This window comes from Mastomys coucha, unplaced genomic scaffold, assembly GCF_008632895.1.
Source record: "Mastomys coucha isolate ucsf_1 unplaced genomic scaffold, UCSF_Mcou_1 pScaffold1, whole genome shotgun sequence".
In the NCBI taxonomy this organism is placed as follows: domain Eukaryota; kingdom Metazoa; phylum Chordata; class Mammalia; order Rodentia; family Muridae; genus Mastomys; species Mastomys coucha.
In genome coordinates this window covers 37718482-37742334 of record NW_022196891.1, presented here as the reverse complement: position 1 = coordinate 37742334, position 23853 = coordinate 37718482, and the positions used below count along the sequence as shown (strand labels likewise).

The following is a 23853-nucleotide window of genomic DNA, read 5'->3' as shown; positions in this document are numbered from 1 at the left end:
GAGAGAGAGAGAGAGAGAGAGAGAGAGCATGTTTGATACCAAAATTATCTATAATTCTCCTAGACTTGTAAATGAGTTTATGTTCATGGCCTAAAGGTCAGGAGCAAGAATCCAAGAGAACAGCTTCTCAGAGTTGAATAAGCAGGTGGAGCCCATTTAGGTCATTAAGAAGTTCTGTGGAGTTCTAAGTATAATACTGAGTCCTAAGAATAAGTGTTAGCCACTGAGCTCCTGTCGAATACTGGAAAACTATATTGCACCTGAACTGGACAGGGTGTCAAACATGAAACAGTGGATAATTAATCATGAGTCACAGTCATTAAATGGGTTATTCCCTCACTTGCTTGCAGCTGAAGTTCAGCATGCTGGCAGTGATGTGAAGCAAAGCCATGAGAAGGAAGGTACATGATAGAACCCTTAGAAAACCACATCAAAATGGACAGGTGGGATTAGAAAATCAAATCATTTTTAAAGCTTCATCACATTAGTATTTTGAAAAAAAAAATCTCATGTTGCCAAAGATAGATTCAAAGTTATTATGTAGCCACAAATGGCCTTGAACTTCTAATCCTCCTACATCGACCATACAAATATTGGGATTACAGATGTGCACCAATAAAAGTCCCATTCTTTTGAAATGTGATATGCTATGGACAGAGTCTAGTTGTCTATGCATGCTAAGCAAGCACTCTAGCAGTTTAGGTACATATCTAGCAAATAAAGTTCAACTTTTATATAGTGATTTAGATTAGCGGACATAGTGTAACCAAGTATAATCAAAATTCAAGGTGTGTGTGTGTGTGTGTGTGTGTGTGTGTGTGTGTGAGAGAGAGAGAGAGAGAGAGAGAGAGAGAGAGAGAGACAGAGAGACAGAGAGACAGAGAGACAGAGACAGAGACAGAGACAAAGAGAGACAGAGAGAGACAGAGACAGAGAGAAAGAGAGATAGACTTTAAAGTTAAGACACAGTACCTCTTGCTGTCACTGGTATGCTATTCTAAACAGTGAACTAGATTTTCCAGATTTTGCAATGTAGTCTTCTGTCACAGTTTTGAGTGTGAACCTTCCTATGGAGCTAAAGATAGTCCCTTTGAGCATTATCTCCCACCCTTTTCCTCCTTTCCTTTCTGGCAGCCAGGATGGTAATTATAATCCCTATTACTTTTGAGAAACTTTCTCTTCCACCCACATGGCAGCTGATTCTCTGGGCTCTTTGCAACAAGCTCAGGAAAAGATAAAGCTGCTCACTCATTTTCTACATTTCTCATTTCCCTCTTTCTTTTCTTCACTCCCTGGTGGGTTTCCTTGGGCCTTTTCCTAGAGTCAAAACACTGGATTTTCCTTTTTTTTTTTCTCACTCATGAGTGTTTGAACATAGTGAATGTGTGGGTGCTTGGATAATATGCACAGGGGTTGGCTTATGGCTAATGTCTCACATGAGGTCATTAACCTACTTCCTAAGTAGAGAAAAGCTGCAGGCTTGGCCCCATGTAGCGCAGAGTCTCTAAGGAGTGGGGCATAGCAAGCATCTTTGCCTCCATTGGCCTTAGTGTTTGTTTTCTACAAATGGATACTTTCTGAAAGATTTTTCTGAGTGAACTCTCCCCGACAACAGATTGTAAGCATTTAAAACCCTTCCAAATTAACCTGCACAAAGTGATGAAATAAAATCACTCTTTTTTTTCTACTACTGTGACATTTTTAAAGTCTATCAACATGGGGTTCTGCTCTTGCTTTCTATGTGTCTTTTTTTTTTTAATCCATAAGAAGAAAATGCTTACAGAAAAATTAAAGAAACTAAGCTGGTTACTTCATGCCTCCTGTGAAAGTCTATGATACATTTTAAGTCTTTTCGTTGGGGCTATTCCTAGTATTTTCTTGCTTAGGGTGTTTTTGTCAGGGCTTTCCTGTAAAATTACATTTTTAAATTGCAGATAATAAATATCTGGAAAAGGTATCTCAAGAAGGCAATTGTTCTGTTTCTCCTCTAATTTTTACCCACTCTCATTAACACACATTGGCAAAAGGGCAATATTTACATGTTTTCTTATTGTAGTTTCATACCTTCTAGACTTAATATTGGAGATTTTTAGAAAGAAAAATTTAAGTATTCTTTATCTTTTAAATTTTTTATGTTTCCATAACATAAAACATATGTACTCCTGGTACATAACATAACATATGTACTCCTGGTTTTGTTTTATATCACAGGTTAAAAAAATTTTTGTTACTTATTTTTTGACACCACTATTAATTTGGACCTTGTGCCATTTTCTTGACAGCTCACACAACACAAGTCCTTGTTTTCTGCCATCGGAGTTGCTAGGCTCATATTCTACAATAGTCCTAAATTAAGATATCCCCACTTGTAAGTGGATGCACCCTTGATATACTCCTCAGATATACTCCACAGATCCAAAGAAGCTAAACAAGCAAGGATAACTGAATCTCACTTAGAAGGAGGATAAAATAATCATAGAAGGGAGGGAACTGGGTGAGGGATAGAATGGGAAAGGGAATGGAGAGTAGTTCAGGATCAGCTGTGGAGAGAGACAGAAGAACCAGAGGGTCAAGAGAATGAATGGAAATATGAAGCTGATGAGGGCTTGGTTTGTGTGGGACATCGCTTGGATGTGCCAGAAAACTGGGATGGAAAGGCTTCCAAGGAGTCTGTAAGGGTCACCTTAGCCGAGACTCATAGAAATGGGGATATGGAACCTGAAGAGGCTATCTCCTGTAGCTAGGCAGGATCTCTAGTGGAGGGATAAAGACACTAACCCACACACAAAACTTTTGACTCCAAATTTTGTCCAGTCTACAAGAAATGCAAAGACAAGGATGGAGCAAAGACTGAGGGAATGGTCAGCCAATAACTGGCTAACCTTGAGACCCATCTCATGAGCAAGCACCATTCCCTGGCACTATTAATGACACTCTCTTATTCATGCAGATAGAAGTCTAGTATAACTGTTCTCTGAGAGGCTCTTCCCAGCAGTTGACTGAAACAGATGCTGAGACTTACAGCCAAACATTGGATGGACCTTGGTTACTCTTATGGAAGAGGTAAGGAAAGAAGGCCCCAAAGGTAACAACTCCACAGGAAGACCAACAGAATAACTTAACTTGGACCCTTGGGAGCTTTCAGAGACTGAGACACCAACCATAGCTCATACACTGGCTGGAACAAAGCTCCCAGGATATATGTAGCCAATGCACAGCTCAGCCTTCATGTGGGTTCCCTTACAACTGGAGCACAGGCTGTACCTAAAGCTGTTGCCCATGTGTGGAATCCACTCCCCTGACTGGGACACATGGTGTGGATTCATTGGAAATGAGCCTGATGTTGCAGAATTCATACTCCAAAGTTGAGCGATACCTATCAGTGCTCCACCTTCTTACAGGAGAAGGGGAAAAGGGGAGGGGAGGGACTACGTAAGGGGGAATTGGGAGGAGGGGAGTGATCCAGATGCAAAAGGAATAATTAACTTAACGGAAAAAATGAGCCCCAAATCCATTCCCTTTGTATTAGAACAATATTGAAGAAGAAGGCTAAAGTCGCCCCTACCTTCTGGGCTCTCTTGAAACAGAGAAAATTTCCATACATATAGAGCTATACATCTGTGACTATCTATCTATCTATCTATCTATCTATCTATCTATCTATCTATCTATCTATCTTCATAAAATCATGTGATTATACTCATAGGAAATGTCACATATTAGAAGAATTTGAGAAGAAAGACAAATATATAAAATATGACAGGATATTTTGATAGGACAAAAAAGAAGATAATGTTAGTAGACAATTCAAACAGGGTAGATAACCTGAATGACATCATTATACCAATACTAAGTCCTCATTTGAGAAATACACTATAGCTACAAAAAGTCAGTGACTTACAGCACTGAGAATAGTGTGTGGAACTGCTTATGCTAATTTTGAAGCTTTTCTTTTCTGGGGCAATCCTAAATTACATCAAGTAAAAAGACGATAAAAGGCTAAAAACAAATTTTAACCTAGAATTTTTCAGTCTTCTAGGACTATAGATATCTTTTCCTCCAGAAAAAATATTTGCTTCATGAAGGATTTTTAAATTTGGTCCTTTGGTAATTGTGTATTTACTTTAATAAATGTATAATCATTAACAAAGTAAGTTGCAGTATTCTTATAGCATTGCTTCCATTTCTTTTGAACATATGAACTAATAATATTCAGGAAAGTATCATCCACAGGAGTCAGAAAGATGCTTTAGTGGGTACAGGCAATTGCATCCAAGCCTGACAACACAAGTTCGATGCAAACCTGCACCATGCTCACAAATTAAATTAATGTAGTAAATGCTTCTAAGCAAAATTTTAAGATGTCTTTTCTATTTATCTTGAATATTTCCTTTGTATAGTAATTTGTCTATCATGCGTAAATTCTTTTTTCAAGGACATATGCAGTTATATTTTTAGTATACAAAAAAAGGATACAATATTATGCTGTATATAAGTAGCTATGAGTAAATGCAAGCCAAGGATGCAGTGAGGTATCTTCATACCCAACTATGATAGTTGGGAGCAAAAGGGAAGATGAAGTAGTGATGAAAATGTGATCAAATTGGAACCCTGATACAGAGATAGTAAAACTCAAAATATCCTAATCTATTTATAAATCTTCTAACATCATCCAACAAATTATACACATAGTGACCATATGATCTAGTAATTCTACTCTTAGATTTAATAAACTCCAAATGAATAAAGGCATAATATAGAGACAACACCAGTCTTTCATAGTATTAGAAACAACCTGTATGCTGATCCTTGGTTAAATAGAATAATGACATATGGACTTTCTTGTGCTGGAATCATCTCAAAATTGACAATACTAGTCATTGTGTCACATAGTATAGGTGGACTTTAAAAGTGTAACTCAAAAATGATCTAACCCAGTCCAGCAATACATGGCACATGGAAGGGTCTAGCTCTGGCAAACCAGCAGAAACACAACTAAATTAGATGGCTGGTCAGGGTAAAAGGATGCAGAGAAGTGTTAATAGTAAGGTTTCTCTGTAGTTTGCTCTAATTAAAGAAATGCTGATTACAGACAATATTACTGTATCAACCATGCTCAACTTTAAGCATTACTAGGTCCAAAAGATTTTCAGTACTTTAATAGGATCAAACTAGAATACTTCTTGGAAACAAATGACTTCACTCATGTTCTCTTTCCCTCCTTCCACTGCAGAGATTAAAACCATGGTAATGTACAGAATAGAAATATTTCTATTAAGAATTTGTGAAAATTGCCCCCGAGGGAACCTTTTATCTAAGCAGAACCGCAATGCAATTCGAGAAAAGATAGTGAGGTCTCTTTTAAGATACCACTGGGCATTTGCTGTTTTAATATTAGTGACTACTATCTACCATGAAGTCTAGGAAAAAATTTACTCATTCTGAATCTATTTGCTTTAATAGTTCATTTAAGTAACAGCCTTTTGACTTATGAAAAACAAAAAACAAAGACAAACACCTTGACCAAAAGCACACAATAAAAGTTAACTAGATAATCAACATTTTGCCTACAATACCAAATAATATGAAGCAAGATACATCACAATACAACATTTGGGTTCTAAAATTAAAGCAGTATGTTCACTTCCCATATTTTCTTACTTCATGCGAATCAAAACAAATTTTGTTTATATGAGATGATAAAAATATTCAAAAGAATATCACATTTTCTAATAGCATTGCCTTCTCTCAAATACTTTGAAATGCACACAATAGGGTTTACTTCATAATATATAAATATTAAACACTACAAAGTACAACCTTGAGGTCAATTGCATACATAAAGCTTTATTATAAATTTTATTTAAGATCTTATTACTGACAGAATTCCTTTGGTAAAGTTCTATTTACTGTAAAAGGATTATTCATGGAAATGATATGAAAAATTAGAATGTAGATCATAATTATTATATCAAGAATAATAAATCATAAAACAATAACCAGCAAGAGCAAAACTATTTATGTCTTGGGCCTCTTAAGAAGTCCATATCTTTCTAATGTTGATAAAGTAAACAAAAACAAATGTAGGCACATAGCTAGTTGTATCTCTTTGCTCTAAATCACAAAACTACCAGTTATCTTAAGAAAAAAAATATACTTACTGCCCTCTAGAGGTATGAACCAGTAGTGTAATGAGTGTAGATGTTGCTGGGCATATACAGTTTAAAGCTAACATGGCGTATTTAAACTCTTCTTCACAAACAACATGATCTGTTTGAAATAAAATAGGTAAATTAGAATAATTTACCTTTTGAGGGTAATATGTTTAAATATGAAAATTAAAACAATGAAAGAAACTTCAGAAGGCTCAGTAAAATATATACTTATTTTAGGGTCATTTTTACAGATGCAATACTATTCCCAGAAATATATTTGGTAAGACAGAGTGCCAGAGAGTGAGTTCATGACTGGACTGTGGGCCATAAAGGTTGAATCCTAATTTTTTTTTAACACAAGGGGAAATTCTGGTAAAAGGCAGAAACTGCCCATGCAAGTAGAAAAGCAACTGTTTTAAGATACATTATGGAAAATGTTTCAGATGACTTGTAAAGTCCCTAGTAGATGCTAACACTGAGTACTACAAATACAATAGTACTGATTTTTTTTAAAACATAACTCCAAAGCATTACTTTTCAAAGATTTTATAATATATGGTAGGCTATTTGACTAATAGAAGTAAAATATTTTAGACTATCAGAGCCATAGTAACAATCTTAAAAATTGATATTAAAATGAATTGAAGTAAAAAGTTCACTGTCATTAAACTAAGGTTCCTAAAGTTAAAAGTGGATAGGACTCAGCTAGGAACATAGCGAGTAGTGCCTAAAACTCAGTTACATAAAAGAAAAAGAGTGTGAGTAAGGAGAACAGAGGAAAGATCGCCACTACATGTGCAGGGGACAAAGCTGTTTAGCCCAAGTTGATTGTTACCATATGGGAGTGATGGCCTACTATGGCAGCTATATTGTTTTCCATGTACAGCATATTTTTAGAAAGGGAAATTGTTAATCTAAACTACTGTTAACTAAAGAAAACCAACCCCATACCAAGGGTTCAACATTGGTATTACATATGGAGAGTGCAGTAAATATCTACTAAATATATACATCTTTACACAGGAAATGCACACCTGTACACTGGACCTGTACAGGAAAATTAGCTAAGGAAGGAAAGTAAGCTTAAAGGCGTTAGTTGAGAATAAAAACTGTAAAAGATAAACACTATGAAATACAGGCAGAGAACACAATGATGGACTTTAGAAAAGATACAGCAATGGTTCTGCTATGAATGTTAGTAGGGTGTCTTTCTGCTAATGTGGTTGTCTAAAGGAAGGAATTGTTCATTTTCTTAATTTTATGTAAAATTTGACTTCATTTCTGTTAGATTTTATGTGAGAAATGTTGTACTGGTTATAACGCATGATTTAGTCTAAAAACAAAATATCTCCTAATAATTTCTCTTTTTGCAACCCCATTCCTCTCCCTCAGCTTCTTTCTCCCTCCCTCTCTTCCCATTTCAAATTACCAGTGTGTTGAAATGCAAGTTGAGGAAGACATTAAAAGTACATGGCAGTGGTGTTTAGTGTTTTGCAAAAAGACAGCAGATTCTAACTCCAATGTGAATGCTGACATCTGTACAGAGTTTTTGCAAAAGAACAGTGTATTTAAACCACCCTCTCAATATTTCTCAAAATAATTTTTCAATGTGCATGTCTGATCTGTGAAAGAAAAGCAACAAAGCTGTTAAAAGCAGAACACAGTTGCTTTAAGCTCATGTCTTAGCAATGCATAGGGGACTCTGATTTAAAACTAACACTCACAGCATATGATCTGAGAAAAATATATACACTTCATAACATAACATAAAACAGGACTTTAAAAATCCAAACTGTAACAGAAAACTTGGAAACCCAATTACCATATGCACTACCACATGTACTTATTAATTTCCAGTAAAAGGCAAAAACCATATTTTTTCAAATAGAAGAACTTGAATAATGTTTTGTATCGGGGACACTTTGAAAACTTCTCACCATGTTTGGCCTTTAAGTAGTTGAAAGTGACATATTGGGGCTTTCTTTGCTCAATAACTATCAGCACTTTGGAGAGAATGGCTGTGAGGTAATTTATGACAGAGGTTATTTTTTTCAAAAGCTCTACCACTTTTTTTACTGTACTAAAATGTTAGAATCCGCACATGAATCTTGTTCAGATAAAGGTCTGCAGCACCATCAGCCCTTCAGGCTTAAAGTGCATGTGCCACCAGAACCAGCACATGAACACAACAAAACCATGTTCAGTAGCTTCAGAATCATATGCTGAATTATGAATAGAAAAAAAAACCCTGCATACAAATTTAACTGTACTTTATTATTTCTATTATAGCCTGTAACTCACTGATATTACTTCAAGATTTTCAATCACTATTTATAATCTCAACATCTATTTCTGGCATGGATATTGGTGCCAGCATCCTTTTTACATTCTATTTTCTTATTTAATGTATGTAATGCACACATAGGAACAATTCGTGCTTCGTCATTATGTATGTTGCCTATATGTCTTCATTAAAAGAAGGAATGAAAATATTTATTTTACAAAGAAGGCACAAAAAGCTAGTGAGACAGCTAACTCAATAAGGTTCTCATTGTTCAACAAGGATAGCCTTGAAACTTCAGACTGATCCTAGAACCCGAGTAAAAATAAAGGGAGAGGACAGACTCCACAAAGGTTTTCCTTAATCTTCATCTATAGGAATATTGCATAAATGTCTTCTAACAAATGACTGCTTTCACACAGTAAAATAATAATGATACTAGTACTCTTACTGCTAGTATTATTATTACTACTACTACCAACTACTACTCTAATAATACAAGATATATTTAAAATCAGTTTCTTAGATGAGGCAAGCATATATTTATTATTGATTTTCTATTAGATAAGAAGTAAAATGAACATTCATGGGCAAAATATCTCTTTAATCCCTGTGGATAGTAAACACATGTAAATTGTAATGATTAAATATTCAATGTAATGATAATAATAGTAATAATAATAATGATTAACAAGGATGACAAAGTGTTAAAACTCAACCCACAAAGTACAACTTTCAAAGTAAAGTTGACACTATCCATAGACTTCATCTTTAACGTATAAATACATCTCAAGATTCTGAAATAGTCACCACAAAGCTGAGGCTCCCAGTAAACTATGTATAACATGTTTAAAGAAAGTTAGATAGTAAAGTTCTTCCCTAATATTTGCTAAGCCAAGGATCTGACCCTCAGCACTGCAAAAATAAAACTAAAATTAAATAAAAAAGACACTGACAACTATCATCCTACTTTCCGATCCTTATTTCCAAGTGCTGTATCACAGTCAGATTGTTGGTTCTACTTAAGTCATTGTCTTTGAGAATTTTTGCCCACTGTTTAGTAAGGTTTTAGTTAGTCTGAGATCTCTAAGGGTCAAGCAGCCAAATACAGTGTTCCTTTTCAGGCATTAGAATGTCACATTTCACACCTGCTGGTTTCTGTAGAACAGAAATAGGAAACAACCCAATCTCAAACACCAAGTGTTTGCCAACTAGAGATTGATTAATTGCTTTTGGGTTAGAAAAGAGGCATATGTCCACTTCTCTAGTCAGTTCTAAGACCCCCATATGACACAGATCTATGCATGACCTGTGTATGTAATGTTACCCTTTGTGAGTTCGTATGTCATCAGTCTTGTTGATTTAGAGGGTTTTGTTTACTTGGTGTCCTCCATCCTTTCTTTTCTCTTTCTCTACCTCGGACTTTCTTAGGCCTGGAGGGGAAGGATTTGATGGGCACATCCCATATAAGGCTGAATGTTCCAAGCTCTCTCACTCTCTGGGTAATAACTGGCTTTGAGGCTTCATTTGTTCCCATTTGCTGCAAGAAGAATCTTCTCTGATAATAGCTGAGAAAAGCACTAATTTATGAGTATAACAGAACGTCATTAGGAGTCATTTGTGCTCCTATAAAATATTTCTAAGAGTAGTCTTTGGTTTTATCATAGGCTTCTGGGCAATCTAGTCTGAAACTCTTGGTCACCCAAGTAGGGTTGGTATGGGCTCCATCCCTTGGAGTGGGACTTAAGTTAATTCAGATATTTGATAGTTACTCTCACAAGCTTTATGCCTCTACCACACTAGCATATATCACAGGCAAGACACCATTGTAGATGAGTTTTATAGCAGGCTTGGTGTTTCTTTCTGCTTATATAGCTTGCAAATTATCTTCCTGTACCAATGACACTAAGATATAGGAGGAAAGACTCTATGTAGGCACCAGCTTAACTTGATCCAGTTCATTGATTTATGAAAGTGTTGTCTTCAGCAACGGGCCTAACATCAGTTTGCAGAGTGTAATCGATTGCTTGGGAACACCCTGGGTTGCTCGGGATTTCCCAAGGGGCTTCCTTGGCTATCTCAATTATATGTAACCCAGTCTCAGTATTGACAGATTTATTAGGTGACAAGAGATGTCCAGCTGAGTTTCTGTATCTCCCATATCCCCATTATTTGGCTATTTCATTGAGATCACCTTCTTATATGTATATATTTTAGGAAGTTTATACTGTATTAGGTTTCCACACTGTTTCTCAAATTTGTCACTAATTTGTGCTGTCTCTCTTCATATTCCTTCTCACATCCTCTCTTCTCCAGCACTCTCCACTTGATCATTCTGTTTCAGAATCACCTAATCCATAACACACACACACACATATAAATATATATACACATATATATATATTCTATATCTATTTTATTTCCCTTTCCTATAAAGATATATCTGCCCCACCCTGACATCTTTACTCTATACCTAACTTCTGTGGTTTAACAGATTTTACCATAGTTATTACTGACTTAACAGCTAATATCTACACATCAAGAAATATACACCAGAAAAAAGGACCTCATCCACAACATCTGGTGATGGTGAAGTGGCATGGCTGCAAGCTGAAGAATGCAAATAGATCTATACTTATCACCCTGCACAGAACTCAACTCCAAATGGATCACAGACTTTAACATAAAGACAGAGATACTGAACCTCATATGAAAAAAAGGTGGGGAATAGCCTTGAACAAATTGATATAAGAGAAGATTTTCCTTTCAGAACACCCATGCAGTCATTAAGATCAACAACTAAGATGAGACCTCATAAAACTGAAATATCTTTGTGTGGTGAAGAACACCATCATTCAGACAAAGTGTCAGCCTACAGAATGGGAAAAGATTTTTACCATCTCTACATACATTATAGGGCTAATATCCAAATATATAATGAATTGAGTTAAAAAAAAAAACCTTAGATATCAAAAAAATTAAAGAAAAATGGGAACCAGAACTAACTAGAGAATTCTCTAAAGATGAATTAAAATGAGTAGGAAACACTTAAATAAATGTTAAATACCCTTAGTCATGAGGGAATTACAAATCAATACTACTTGAGATTTCATTTTACAACAGTCAAAATGGTTAAGATCAATAAAACAAGATATGTGTCGTGTGACAGGGATTTAGAGACAAGGGAATACTTATCCATTCCTGGTAGAACTTTAGACTTGTACAGCTCACTTGGAAATTAGTGAGGTGGATCCTCTGGAAAATGGGAATCAATCTACCTCAATATCCAGCTATACTGCTCTTCAGCATATACCCTGAGGAGACTCCATACTACCACACAAATACTTGCTCACCTATGTTTATTGCTGCTCTATTAATACTAAGCGGATACCGGAAACCATCTTGATGTCCTTCGTCAGATGAGTGTGGTACATAGACTCAAGGGGCTTTCACCTATCCTTTAGAAACCTGAAGTTATGAAATCCTCTGGAAGTAGATGACAAACAAACAAGCAAACTAAACACTGTATGGACTGGTTCTGTGTGTCAACTTGACACAAGCTAGAGTTATCACAGGGAAAGGAGCCTCAGGTGAGGAAATGTGTTCATGAGATTGAACTGCAGGGGTTTCCATCCCTTTGCTGGTAGTCCCGGGTTCTATAATCAGGCTGGCTGAGCAAGCCAGAGGAAGCAAGCCAGTAAATAGTAGCCTCCATGTCCTCTGCATCAGTTCAAGCCCCTGGTTTCCAGTATTACTTAAGTTCTTGTCCTGACTTCCTCCAGTGATGAACTATGCTCTGGACGTATCAGATGAATATACCTATTCATCTTTAACTTGTTCTGTTGGTTTTGGTACCTCTTCTACTGCAATAGAAACCCTAACTAAGACAATATGCTAAGTAGCTAATCCAGACCCAGAAAGACAAATGTTATACTTACTCAATTTTTTTTGGAAAGAAACTTTACAGATGCAAAAACATCTTTTTTTTTTTTTTTAAAAAAAAAAAAAAAGAATTTTCCATATATAGGGGCCTGAGGACATGATTCAGTAGGTAAAGGAGCTGGTTATGCAACCATGTTAGTCTGAGCCCAAGTCCAAGTATAACATCAAAAATGGAAAAAAGAAATACAAAAAAAGAAAGAAAGAGAGAAGGACAGATAGACAGAGAGAGGGAAAGAGAGAGAGAGAAAGAGAGAGAGAGAGAGAGAGAGAGAGAGAGAGAGAATCCAAACAGCCAGGTTGTCCATATGTGTGGTACCTGTGATGCCTGTGTTCAAAGAGAACTCAGCAACTAGCCATTTTAGCCCAAACAGTTCAGTGAGGGGCCCTGTCTCAAGAAATAAAGCACAAAGTAATAGAGGAAAAGAGTTGATGATCTCAGATCACAGACTTCTATACCCATGACAACATGCATCACTATGAAACTGTATATTACTTACACACATGCACACACACACACATTTGCTACATTGGAGAAGTGGTATAAATAAATCGAATTCAAATTACTCTCCTGGGCTAAGCAGTGACATTTACTCTCCTGCGCTAAGGGAGTGGTTTCCTAATTAATGTGTTTTGATATCATGCCAATCATCTGTGTTCTGAAACCTGTTAACTGATGTCCTGCTGCTCAAGCCTGCTAGTGAATCACATATTCATTAATTAGAAATCAATAAAAATAAAAGTTCAGTTCTTCTATCACACGGTATCAGCAATGATTGTGATTGCTGGCTAATACACAGGGCAAGACTACCCACTTTGATAGTTACTACTTGTCTTATTACTTAGGCTCCTTCATCTGTCAGACAGGTCTCATAAATACTAAAATAAGTAGGATATATTTCTAAATCCAACATAATCCAGCATATCACTCACCAACAGTCAGAACCTAGACAAGCTTCCTATAATAATGTACCATTCCTGTGCACCTTCTCTGTCATATGGTAGCTAAAAATGTTCATCTGTGACAACAGACGAAGAAGCAGAACACACGGGATGAGTGCAGGCTGGGGAGGAGCTGGGTGTGTAACAACAGAAGAAAAGGCAGGACACATGGGGATGGATACAGGCTGGGGAGGAGCTGGGTGTGTAACAACAGAAGAAGAGGCAGGACACATGGGGATGGATACAGGCTGGGGAGGAGCTGTGGAGGTTTATGAATGTTATGTTCTTCTTACTAAGGCTCTATTTTCTTACTCAAATAGATGGAAATGATTAGGAAAAGGTGGGAAAATAGAGGTTGCAGAAAATCTGTTGTTTTCCTGTGTTGTTTTCTTTAGCTTCTCCACAATTCATAATAGTTGGTCCAAGAATATAGCTCATTTGGTTAAGTGATTCTCTTCCAAGCATGAAAAACTACTTTCAATTCCCAGAAGACAGGGGGAAGAAAAAAATTCCTAATTATTGATTCACACATTCTACCCTAGCACATGAAAGCAGAGATAAGAGGATTAGTCTGACTGCTGGCCAGTGACCCTTGCCTCTTGCAAACTTCAGGCCATTGAGAGATACCTTCTCTGAAAGCAAGGAGTACAGATTCCTGAGAAGTACATCCAAGATTAATTTCTGGCTTCCATGCGTAAACATATACACACAATTGTGCAAGTGATATGATATAGGAAATAGTGGGAGGAGGCTCTTTAATGGAGTGAGAATGAGGTAAATACAGGAGGGATTTGAGTAAAATGACAACAAGAGTATCTAAAAAACCCATAAGGGATCCCAATAAACATTAACTATTTACCTAAAAAAAAAAATTCTCCAGAGCATATGGAATTCCATGTGTGAACTTTACTCAAGTGAGCTGACCATGTTCCCTCGAAGAGCCTAAGACACCCAACAAAACCCTCAGTATCAGACACGAGAAGCCCTCTTTTGACTTGTTGGCCAGGGTGTTCTAAGAATCTCCTCAAAGTTATCACTGCCTTTGGTTACTATGCAAAGGTGAAAAGGATATCCCTATTGCTGAAGAACACCATGCGCTTTAGAAATAGCCCAGAGAACAAAGAGCTAAAACTGACCTTAAAGGCCTCTTCCTAATGTTTAGTGAAAGGATACACCTAATCCTGTCGAGTCTTGATGTGGTGGGGCTGGTGGTGGGGTAACTTCCCAGAGGCAAAGATAACAGCAGATGGGGGGGACTCTGTGAGGGGGGATCAAGAGGAGAACATGTGCGATGTAAATAAATATCTTTTTTAAAGGCAGCTTGCAAACTTCCAAAGGTAGAAGGTATGTCAACATCCTATAATGCCTATGAATCACATTGTGGATTGGATGACAAGATAACCTTAAGAGTGAATTGTGGTACATATCGTTTTCAGTAGCTAGATACTTTCTAATGGGACTTAAAAGCCAGTCAACAAGAAGGAAGCCATGCCAACCAAGTATAAAAGAACCTAGCTAAATACTCAGTGCTAACGAAGATGTGGTTATTGAAAGAGAGTGTACTACCTCTAATTTTCTAACCAGCATAATCTTTAACATAAACGTAAGTATAAACATCTACCCTTATACTCACAGAAACATAGCCTTCATTCCTCACCAAGGAAACTAACAGAGATCTATAGAAAACAAACCAATCAAATTCAAAGTTGTAGAGCCAAGTACCAATGGATATATCTAGCAAACAACTTTAACACCTAAAGCTCAGGTAATGTTGTGAAAGGGAAGGCAGAAATATTGTAAAAACCAGAGCAATAGGGAGTATGAGCTGAGATTGTGTCTTCTAGCAATGTCACAAGTTATACCCATAAGATATAACCAACATGATTGCCCAAATGTCTGAACAAGGACAAAAACTAGTGGACACCCCAAAGAAGATGGGGGAAGAGCCCAAGAGACATTAATAATGCACAAAGAACAATAGGCAACTGAGAAAAGATGCAAATGGAAGAGGTGGTGTTTCCCAGGGAAGAACACACCAGTTGGTCAGCCAGTGTCGAATGTTCGGCCCTGAAAACCTACATATATGTAACATATGCGAGCAACAATAGTTAGTGAAAGTAAGGAGCCATGAATTTGAAGAAGGTTGGGGAAGGGTATATGGAGGGGGCGTTTAGGAAACAAAGGGAAGGGAGAAATGTTGTAATTATATTTTAATCTCAAAAATTAAAAAAACAGCATATCTAATAAAACCAAAAATTAATTCAACAACTTTTATTCCCTACCTGTCATGTAACATGTATGGGCCATAGAGTGTTCTCATGCATAAATATACCTAGGCATAAACTTGTTAAGTTGGACTCAACTGACTTTCTTTGGTATTTGTTACACTGATGGAAAGCTCACCAACAAAGGAGGAATGTACATCAGACTGTAAAGAATGATTATCACAAATTCTGGGTATGAATTATAGAATATAATTTAGGACGATAGTAATGAATGATTTGCTTTGTTGTTTTATTTTTAATTTGGAATGCATAAGAACTAGAGTGATATATGTCTTATTTTGTAGAATTATTTAAATTCTGTAATTTCTTTTCCAAAAGCATGCACTAACTTTCCATAAACTGGCATTTTATTCAATTTCTTTGATATATTAATGTCTTTATTATACAAGTCTTTACATTGTTTGTTCAAAATTAACTCGAAATATTTTGAGGCTCTTGCAAAAGATACTGTTTCTTTGATTTCTTCCTCAGTCCTTTTGTGAATAGGAAATGTCATTTGTGCACAGGAAAGCTACTTAGTTTGTGTGTTAATTTGGTGACCAGTACTTTACTGAATGTCTTGATAAATGTTAGAAGCAACCTTTTGGGGTTTTGTGGGTACTTATATATAAGACCAAATAGTCTATGGATAGGAATACTTTGGCATCTTCCTTTCTGATTTGTATCATTTCTTCCCTTCCTTTTTGTATGTTCTTGTCAGTTGCCTCATTTTTTCTGGCTGATAAATCAAGTACTATATTGGATTGGTTTAGAGGAAAAATCCTTATATTCCTTATTTAAGTAGAAATGCTATGAGTTTTTTCATTTAGAATGATAGTTATTATGGAATTGCTGAAAATTACTTCTATTATATGGAGGTATGTCCTGTATATCTTTGATATCTCGGGCAATTTTATCATGAAAAGATTTTTAGAGTTCTTCACAGGCTTTTTCTTCATCTAATGAAGTTTTAATGTAGTTTTCCTCTTTCAGTCTGTTTATGCAGGAGATTACACTAAAAGATTTATGTATCTTGAACCATCCCTGCATCTCTGGGATGAAAGTAATGTGAGTGTGCTTGATAAACTTTAGATGTTCTTGAATTCAGTTTGAAAGTATGTTATTGAGAATTATTTTTGAATCTATGTTCATATGAGATATTGGTCTATATACATTTTGGTTGCATCATTGTTTGGATTTGGTAGCAAAGTATAAGTGATTTCATATGAAGAAAAGAGAAACTTTCTTTCATATTCTATTTTTAGAATATTTTGAGGAATAATATCAAATTATAAACAATAAAATTAATATTGTGTAAAGAGTTATTTAACCAAAAGCAAACTCTATATTTAATGGTACTCCATCAATATTCTAACAGTTCTTTACAGAAATTTTTAAAAATTATATAATTTCATATGGAAACCGAAAAACAACATAATTAAAATAATCCTAAAAAATAAATGGGTTGTTGGAGATAACACCATTCTAGGTTTCAAGTTGCATTACACAGAAATTGAGGACAGTCTACATCTCTATCAACTGATTATCTGATAAGCAGATAATCAAAACATTGTATACTTATAAAATGGAATATTACCCAGCTGTTCCACAGTCTAACCTCTTACCTATAATTGTTCCTGTCTGAAAGAATTACAGGGATGGAAATGAAGAGGATACAGAGGAAAAGAAGATCCAGCAACAGGCCCAAAGTGGGATCAAGCTCAAGGAGACTGACACTATTACTGAGGCTATGGAGCACTCACAAAAAGGGACCTAGCATGACTGTCCTCCAGAAGACCCACGAAGAAGCTGAAAGAGTCATATACAGATAATTGCACCCAACCAATGGACAGAAGCAGCTGACCCCTGCGGTTGAATTAGAGAAAGACTAGAAGAGCTGAGGAGGAGGATGGCTCTGCAGGAGGACCAGCAGTCTCAATTAACCTGGATCATAGAGATCTCTCAAACACTGGACCACCAACCAGGCAGCATACACCAGCTGATATGAGATTCCCAACACATATACAACAGAGGACTGCCATGTGTGTGTTCATTCAGAGATGCCACACCTAACCCTCAAGAGACCAGAGGCTCCAGGGAGTTTAGGGGTCTGGTGGGGTGGGGAATGGGGGGTGGGAACATCCTCATGGAGACAGAGGGTGGGGAGGAGGTATGGGATGTGGAACAGTCAGAGAGTGGACTGGGAGGGGAAATAAAATCTGGAGTGGAAAGGAAGAAAGAAAGAAAGAAAGGAAGGAAGAGAGAGAGAGAGAGAGAGAGAGAGAGAAAGAAAGAAAGGGAGAGAGAGGGAGGGAGGGAGGGAGGGAAGGAGGGAGGGAAGGAGGGAGAGAAAGGATGAAAGAAGTGAAGAAAGGAAGAAAGGAAGGAAGGAATTAAGTAATCAGAATTTCAGATAAATTGAACCTTGTCTTGAAAAGCCAAAAAAACAAAAACAAAAACAAAACAAAACAAACAACAACAAAAACCCCACTCATTCTGTGTAAGGTAAGTCAGACCCTAGCAAACAAATGTTGCAGGTTTTCTCTTACATGTGGATGGTAGCTGTTAAGGTTTAGAAATGTGTATTTCAGTCCAAATAACTGCAAAGGGTACGTAGCTAAGAAAGGTGGAGGGAACCATTCAAGGAAGCATAAGTACAATGTAATGTCCTAAGGATGCAAAATGGAAACTGGAACAGGAGGATTAGTTGGAGAGGCAGACGGGTAAAGGAAAGAATACTAGGAAGAACAATGAACACTAAAGTGCCTTTAAAAAGCCCTACTAAAACCTACTAGAGCCTTCTAGTAGCTTTTTGAGGTTTATATATGGTAGCTTCCTACCTATATCTATATAAGAAAGTAATTAAATATAGTCAGGATATAATTGTGAAACAATTCCTCATCTAGACATCTTATACCATCAAGTAAAACTTCCAGCACCAGAAATGGGCTAAATCTTTTAGAGTCACTGGCTAAAGATTTCCCATAGAACCATCACTGGCTATTTCCAATTAGGACAAGTACATTTAGGTAAGGTGGATCATGTCTTGAAATCCCTGCATCATTTTATTTTCTGTGCTCTTATGTGACTTAAAAGTACATTCTTTCCCCCTTATGGTTGCTAGGCAACAGTTCATTGGAAAGCAGTAATCAGAAACACTAAACCAACCCAGTCCTAGGTTTTGATTACCAAAATCAAACACCTTTAAGGAAAGATATAATAAACAAACCTGCAAACAGAGTCGAGACAAAAACACTGCTATATTAAGCAAAACCATAAAGAGTTGAGACAAAACAATGCTATGCTTTTTATTTTAACAAGTAAGACTTCTTACAAACGATAACTGAATTGTAAAATGTCTCATATATTGTTTTGCTCATTAGATTCTGTTTCTATGTGTGAGTGGATTAAGAACTAGGAAACCTACATATTGTTTTGATAAGAACAGATAGCATCATACAATTGTGTATTTTTTCATTCCTATTTTATTGATCAGTAAGAATTACTGTGTTATGTTCATGCACCATAGATCTAGTCAATTCTAGTAATATCCTACATTCAAATGCTAAATGGCTAAACACAAAGTTAAGTAAACCTTTATGTCATTTTATCTCACAAGATCTAAATATAAGTATGTTTATTAAATATGAAAATGTCCTCAGTTTTAGATTCCCAATATTCAGTAAAACAAATTTGACAATTAATTCAATTATTCTTGGCTTAAAACAGACATTTGCATTTTTATAAGTGCTTTAATTATTTTAATGTTGTAATGTTTTCTTCATCACGCTGAATGAATATTCAATTGAATATAGCCAAATATTCTATATTCTACATTAAGAAATTTAGTTATAGTTATCAAATATGAGTTGTAATATATTATAACTTCTAGTGATTTTAACATCTAATGTTAATGGTTTTCAAAATTTCTGTCCTCGGAAATGTAATATTTTTGTTTTAACTTAAGCATTGCCTTAAGTTTTTGAAATTTCATATTATAATAATCCCAGAGAGTATCTGCCCTTTATGATTAATAATACATGTATTATAAATGCATTATATATTTATACACACATATACATGTATGCACATAAATAAATATACCTGTTTATAAAAAAAGCTGTGGCATAGTACATGTTAGAAGTATTCGTGTATGAAAGCAAATATTGAAGAGAGCAGAGTAATTCAGTGTATTTGAAACTGACTAAAATGTATGCGCCAAACAAAATCAAATTTTGTGTAAATTTAAATTTGATCAAACAAACATTAAAGGAGATAGGGAGCCCTAAATATTCTTCCTTCACCTAAGCATTGGACTTGTTAAATTTCCTATGTGCTAGACAAGTAGCACCATCTGCGATCAAATTGTCATTATAGAAAACATGATTATTACATTTCTAAAACACCCACCATGTAGAAGATGTTTGTGGAGAAATAGCATCATGTTTATTTTTCAATAACAACTGTAACTTGAATATGATTACTTACGTATCATGTTTAAAGGTATTTTGAACGAGGAAAGTATATACAGGTAATTTCCTCAGAAGTCAAATTAGAGAAGTAAGAGGCATGGATTTGTTTATGAACATAAATTAGGGACGAAATTTGAAGATGAATTAGAGAAATCCTTCAGACCTATAGGCAGATTACGAAGCAGTGGTCTTCAGCAAAGAAATGAGAACTCTTTCAAGTCTAGCTAACGACAAGTAAAAAAAGACAGTAAACAATAGAGTAGAAGATGTTTCTTTGTATGGTTTCCCATATTTGTAGAAATTAAAAAGTGAGTAAAAAATCTTAAGTGGTAACTTCAATAGTGTGTAGAAAGTGATTTGATGATGAAGAATTGCTCTATGTCAAGGACTTTTTCAAACACCTGGTAACTCAAATCTCATCTAGTGCAATTTTACTTTTTTTTATTTTTCAGTAGATATCAAGTCAGGAGGAAAGGGAAATCTAATTATGTAGAATTCTGTTTGAGTACATATTTGCTGATTTATAAACGTGCTATATATAGAGAAAAATGAATACATTGGTATTATGTCAACTGAATGAAGAAACAGACTGTAAAATTTGGGGGTATTTAAATCAGATAAAATATAAGGGAACCGAAAAATCTGTACCGATGATGTATTCCTGTTTATGCGTTTAAGCACTTTGTGATAAAAAATTGTGTTGTTTCCTTTTGAAATTTCCAGCCCCTGCCAGCATATGCAGTTCATTACAAGACTGGTGCAAATACCAGCTACTGTCATTGGGATTCATGTATGATTCTGCTATAATGCAAATTTGTCTAGATGCTTTCTGAAGAGGCAGTCTACTAATGATGTAACTAGAATCCAGGCAATATCCAGTTGTCATATATAAAAATGTACATATGTAAAAATATGTGATATTTATCATAATATCTAGTAAAAAGTGGTTTTGCAACATACTCTACAAAGCACTGTATCAGAAGCTTTGATAGAAGTTAGGTTTTTTTTTTCATTGTCTCAAATGAAATAAAAAGTTAAAGAGAAAGCTGAGACACTGCGTTCTGATCTCATAAGGTCTGAATAGATTAAATGATCTGGAACTGAGGAACAGTTGTGAGGTTTAATTGATGTATTTTTCTGTCACATATACTTTAAGTCTCAGGAAACTATCATCAATAAAACAAGAACATAGATTTTCTGAATCAAATATTCTATGAAGATTTTTTTAATTAATTAATTTATTTATTTTTTACACTCCAAATTTTATTCCCCACCCCTATACACCATCCAACTGTTCCACATCCCATACCTCCTGCCCACCCCCATCTCCATGTGGATGTCCCCCAACCCCCACCACACGTGACCTCTAAACTCCCCAGGGCCTCCAGTCTCTTGAGGGTTAGGTACATCATCTCTGATTGAACACAGACAGGCAGTGCTCTGCTGTAGTAGATAGGGGGCCTCATATCAGCGGGTTTATGCTGCTTGTTTTGTGGTCCAATGTTTGAAAGAGCTTGGGGGGGGCGTCCAGACTAATTAAGACTGCTGGTCTTCCTACAGGATTGCCCTTCTTCTCAGCTTCTTTCAGCCTTCCCCTAATTCACCAACAGGGGTCAGCTCTTTCTGTCCATTGGTCAGGACTTTTTGAAAAGACACAATCCTAAACTTTCAAATATAATTTAAAATAGAAAATACAAGTGTTCTGAAGTAGACTAGAAGATTGCATTTGGAGTCATATTTTTGAATCATTAAAACAAGTTAGTCGGGTACTCTGGAAATCAATTTAGGGGATTCTCAGAAAATTGGGAAAAGTTATACCTAGCTATATCACTCTGGGCATATACAAAAAAAGATGCTCTACCATCCCACAAGGATACTTGCTCAACTGTGTTCATAGTAGCCTTATTTAAGTAGCCAGAAGCTGGAATCAACTCAGATGTCCCTCAGCAGAAGAATGGATACAGAAAATGAGGTTTATTTACACAATGAAATTCTATTCAGATATTAAAAATGAGGGTATCATGTATTTTGCAGGCAAATTAATGGAACTAGAAAATAATATCCTAAGTGATTTAACCATGACTATCTTAATTCCTCCAGTTTTACTTGCTAGAATGGTATCTGGTAAAAAAAGAAAATAAACACACACACACACACACACACACACAGAGAGAGAGAGAGAGAGAGAGAGAGAGAGAGACAGAGACAGAGACAGAGACAGAGACAAGAGACAGAGACAGAGTCAGAGAGAGGTAAATCAGAACTGGAAACTTTCTAATTAACCAATTTGAGATAAAGATATCTTCACTATGCCCACAAATAAATGATGTCATAAAAGGAAAAAAAATAGAAAAAAATAAAGCAAGTGAGGCTTTGGTAAAATATGCTCAGTCTTAGACAAGATTACTCTTATGCAACTTGCTTACAGAAGCCTGGTATAGCTATGCCCTGAGCTCTGCCAGAGCTTAACCAATATAATATGCACAGGTAACCATCTGACTGAGCATGGGGACTGAAGGAGCTGAAGAGGATTGCAACCCCATATGAAGAACAATAATATCAACCAACCAGACACCCCCCAGAGTTCCAGGGTCTAAACAACCAATCAAAGAATACACATGGAAGGACCCATGGATCCAGCTGCATATGTGTATATGGCATTAGTTGGAGGGGAGGCCCTTAGTACTGTGGAAGCTCGATGTTGTCCCAGCATAGTGGGGAGCTAGAGTGGGGAGCTAGAGTGGGTGGTTGGGTTGAGGAGCACCCACAAAGAGGCAGGGATAGGGGGATGGGATAGGAGGTTTGCAGAGGGGAAACAGGGAAGGTGGACAATATTTGAAATGTAAATAAAATAACCAATTAAAAATATTGTGTTTATGCATGCATAGATAAAAGTATAAGAATATACATTTATGTTTAAGTAAATAGATTATGGTTGGAAAAATGCTCTGATCTGAGCTTAAACATTTTTATTATGTAGAGAAGATACTGTGGCTTGTCTTATCATTTAGGTCAGTGATTTTTAAGCTATAGATTTACAGCCCCCTTTGAGTAGAATGACCCTTTCACATGGTTCACCTAAGACCACTAGAAAACACAGATATTTACATTACAATTTGTAGCAGTAGAAAAATTACACGTAGGAAGAGGCAACTGCAGATACTTTATGGATTGGGGTCAACACAACGTGAGGAATTCTATTGAAGGGTGATATCATTGGGAAGGTTGAGAACACTGTGTTATGCAGACAAAGCCCATATCTTGAATTTTTCACTGCCATACTTCATGTACTGTAACCTTGGGAGCACCTCTGCTCTATATTATGCAGAGAAGGAAGCTGCATTTAGTAATTCAGCTCACTAGCTATCTTTCCAAAATTCTTTAGAATAACTTCTTCCTTCCTGTTCACAACTGGCAATTTTTTGAATTACAAAAAAAAAAAAATGGATAGAATCACAGACACAGAGGAGTAGATGAAAGGACAATGATGGGTGAAAGATCATAAAGATATCAGTGAATGATATTTAACTATATTATACAAAAATACTGTCCTTTATATTTCCCAAGGAGGCTTATGCATTTAAAATAAACTTTTAAAGCAAAAATATCAGGTAATTTGGTAGAATAGTGAAATGATGGTTTTCTCTTTTTGTTCTCTTATCTTCTACTAATTATACTTCTCCAGTGCTGCTTAAGTTAGCTACCAATAAAGCTTCAATGTAATAATCACAATAATAGGTCCAAAGAAACAATTCCATTCATTTCAATCATTAAGAACAAATGGTCATTTGATGACCATT

The 23853-nt window shown here is 36.0% G+C and overlaps 1 protein-coding gene across 5 annotated transcripts in view; it reads right to left on the bottom strand.

Moving 5' to 3' along the window:
- Kcnt2 (potassium sodium-activated channel subfamily T member 2) overlaps nt 1-23853 on the bottom strand; it is a 353683-nt gene that overhangs the window by 120201 nt on the left and 209629 nt on the right. For all 5 annotated transcript variants that reach the window (XR_004122600.1, XM_031384276.1, XM_031384279.1 and 2 more), the window contains exon 14: nt 6162-6270. Coding sequence is in view for 4 of the 5 variants with exons in the window: in XM_031384276.1 (XP_031240136.1) it covers nt 6162-6270 (109 nt within the window). In the remaining variant the exon portion in view is untranslated. The remainder of the gene's footprint in view (nt 1-6161; nt 6271-23853) is intronic.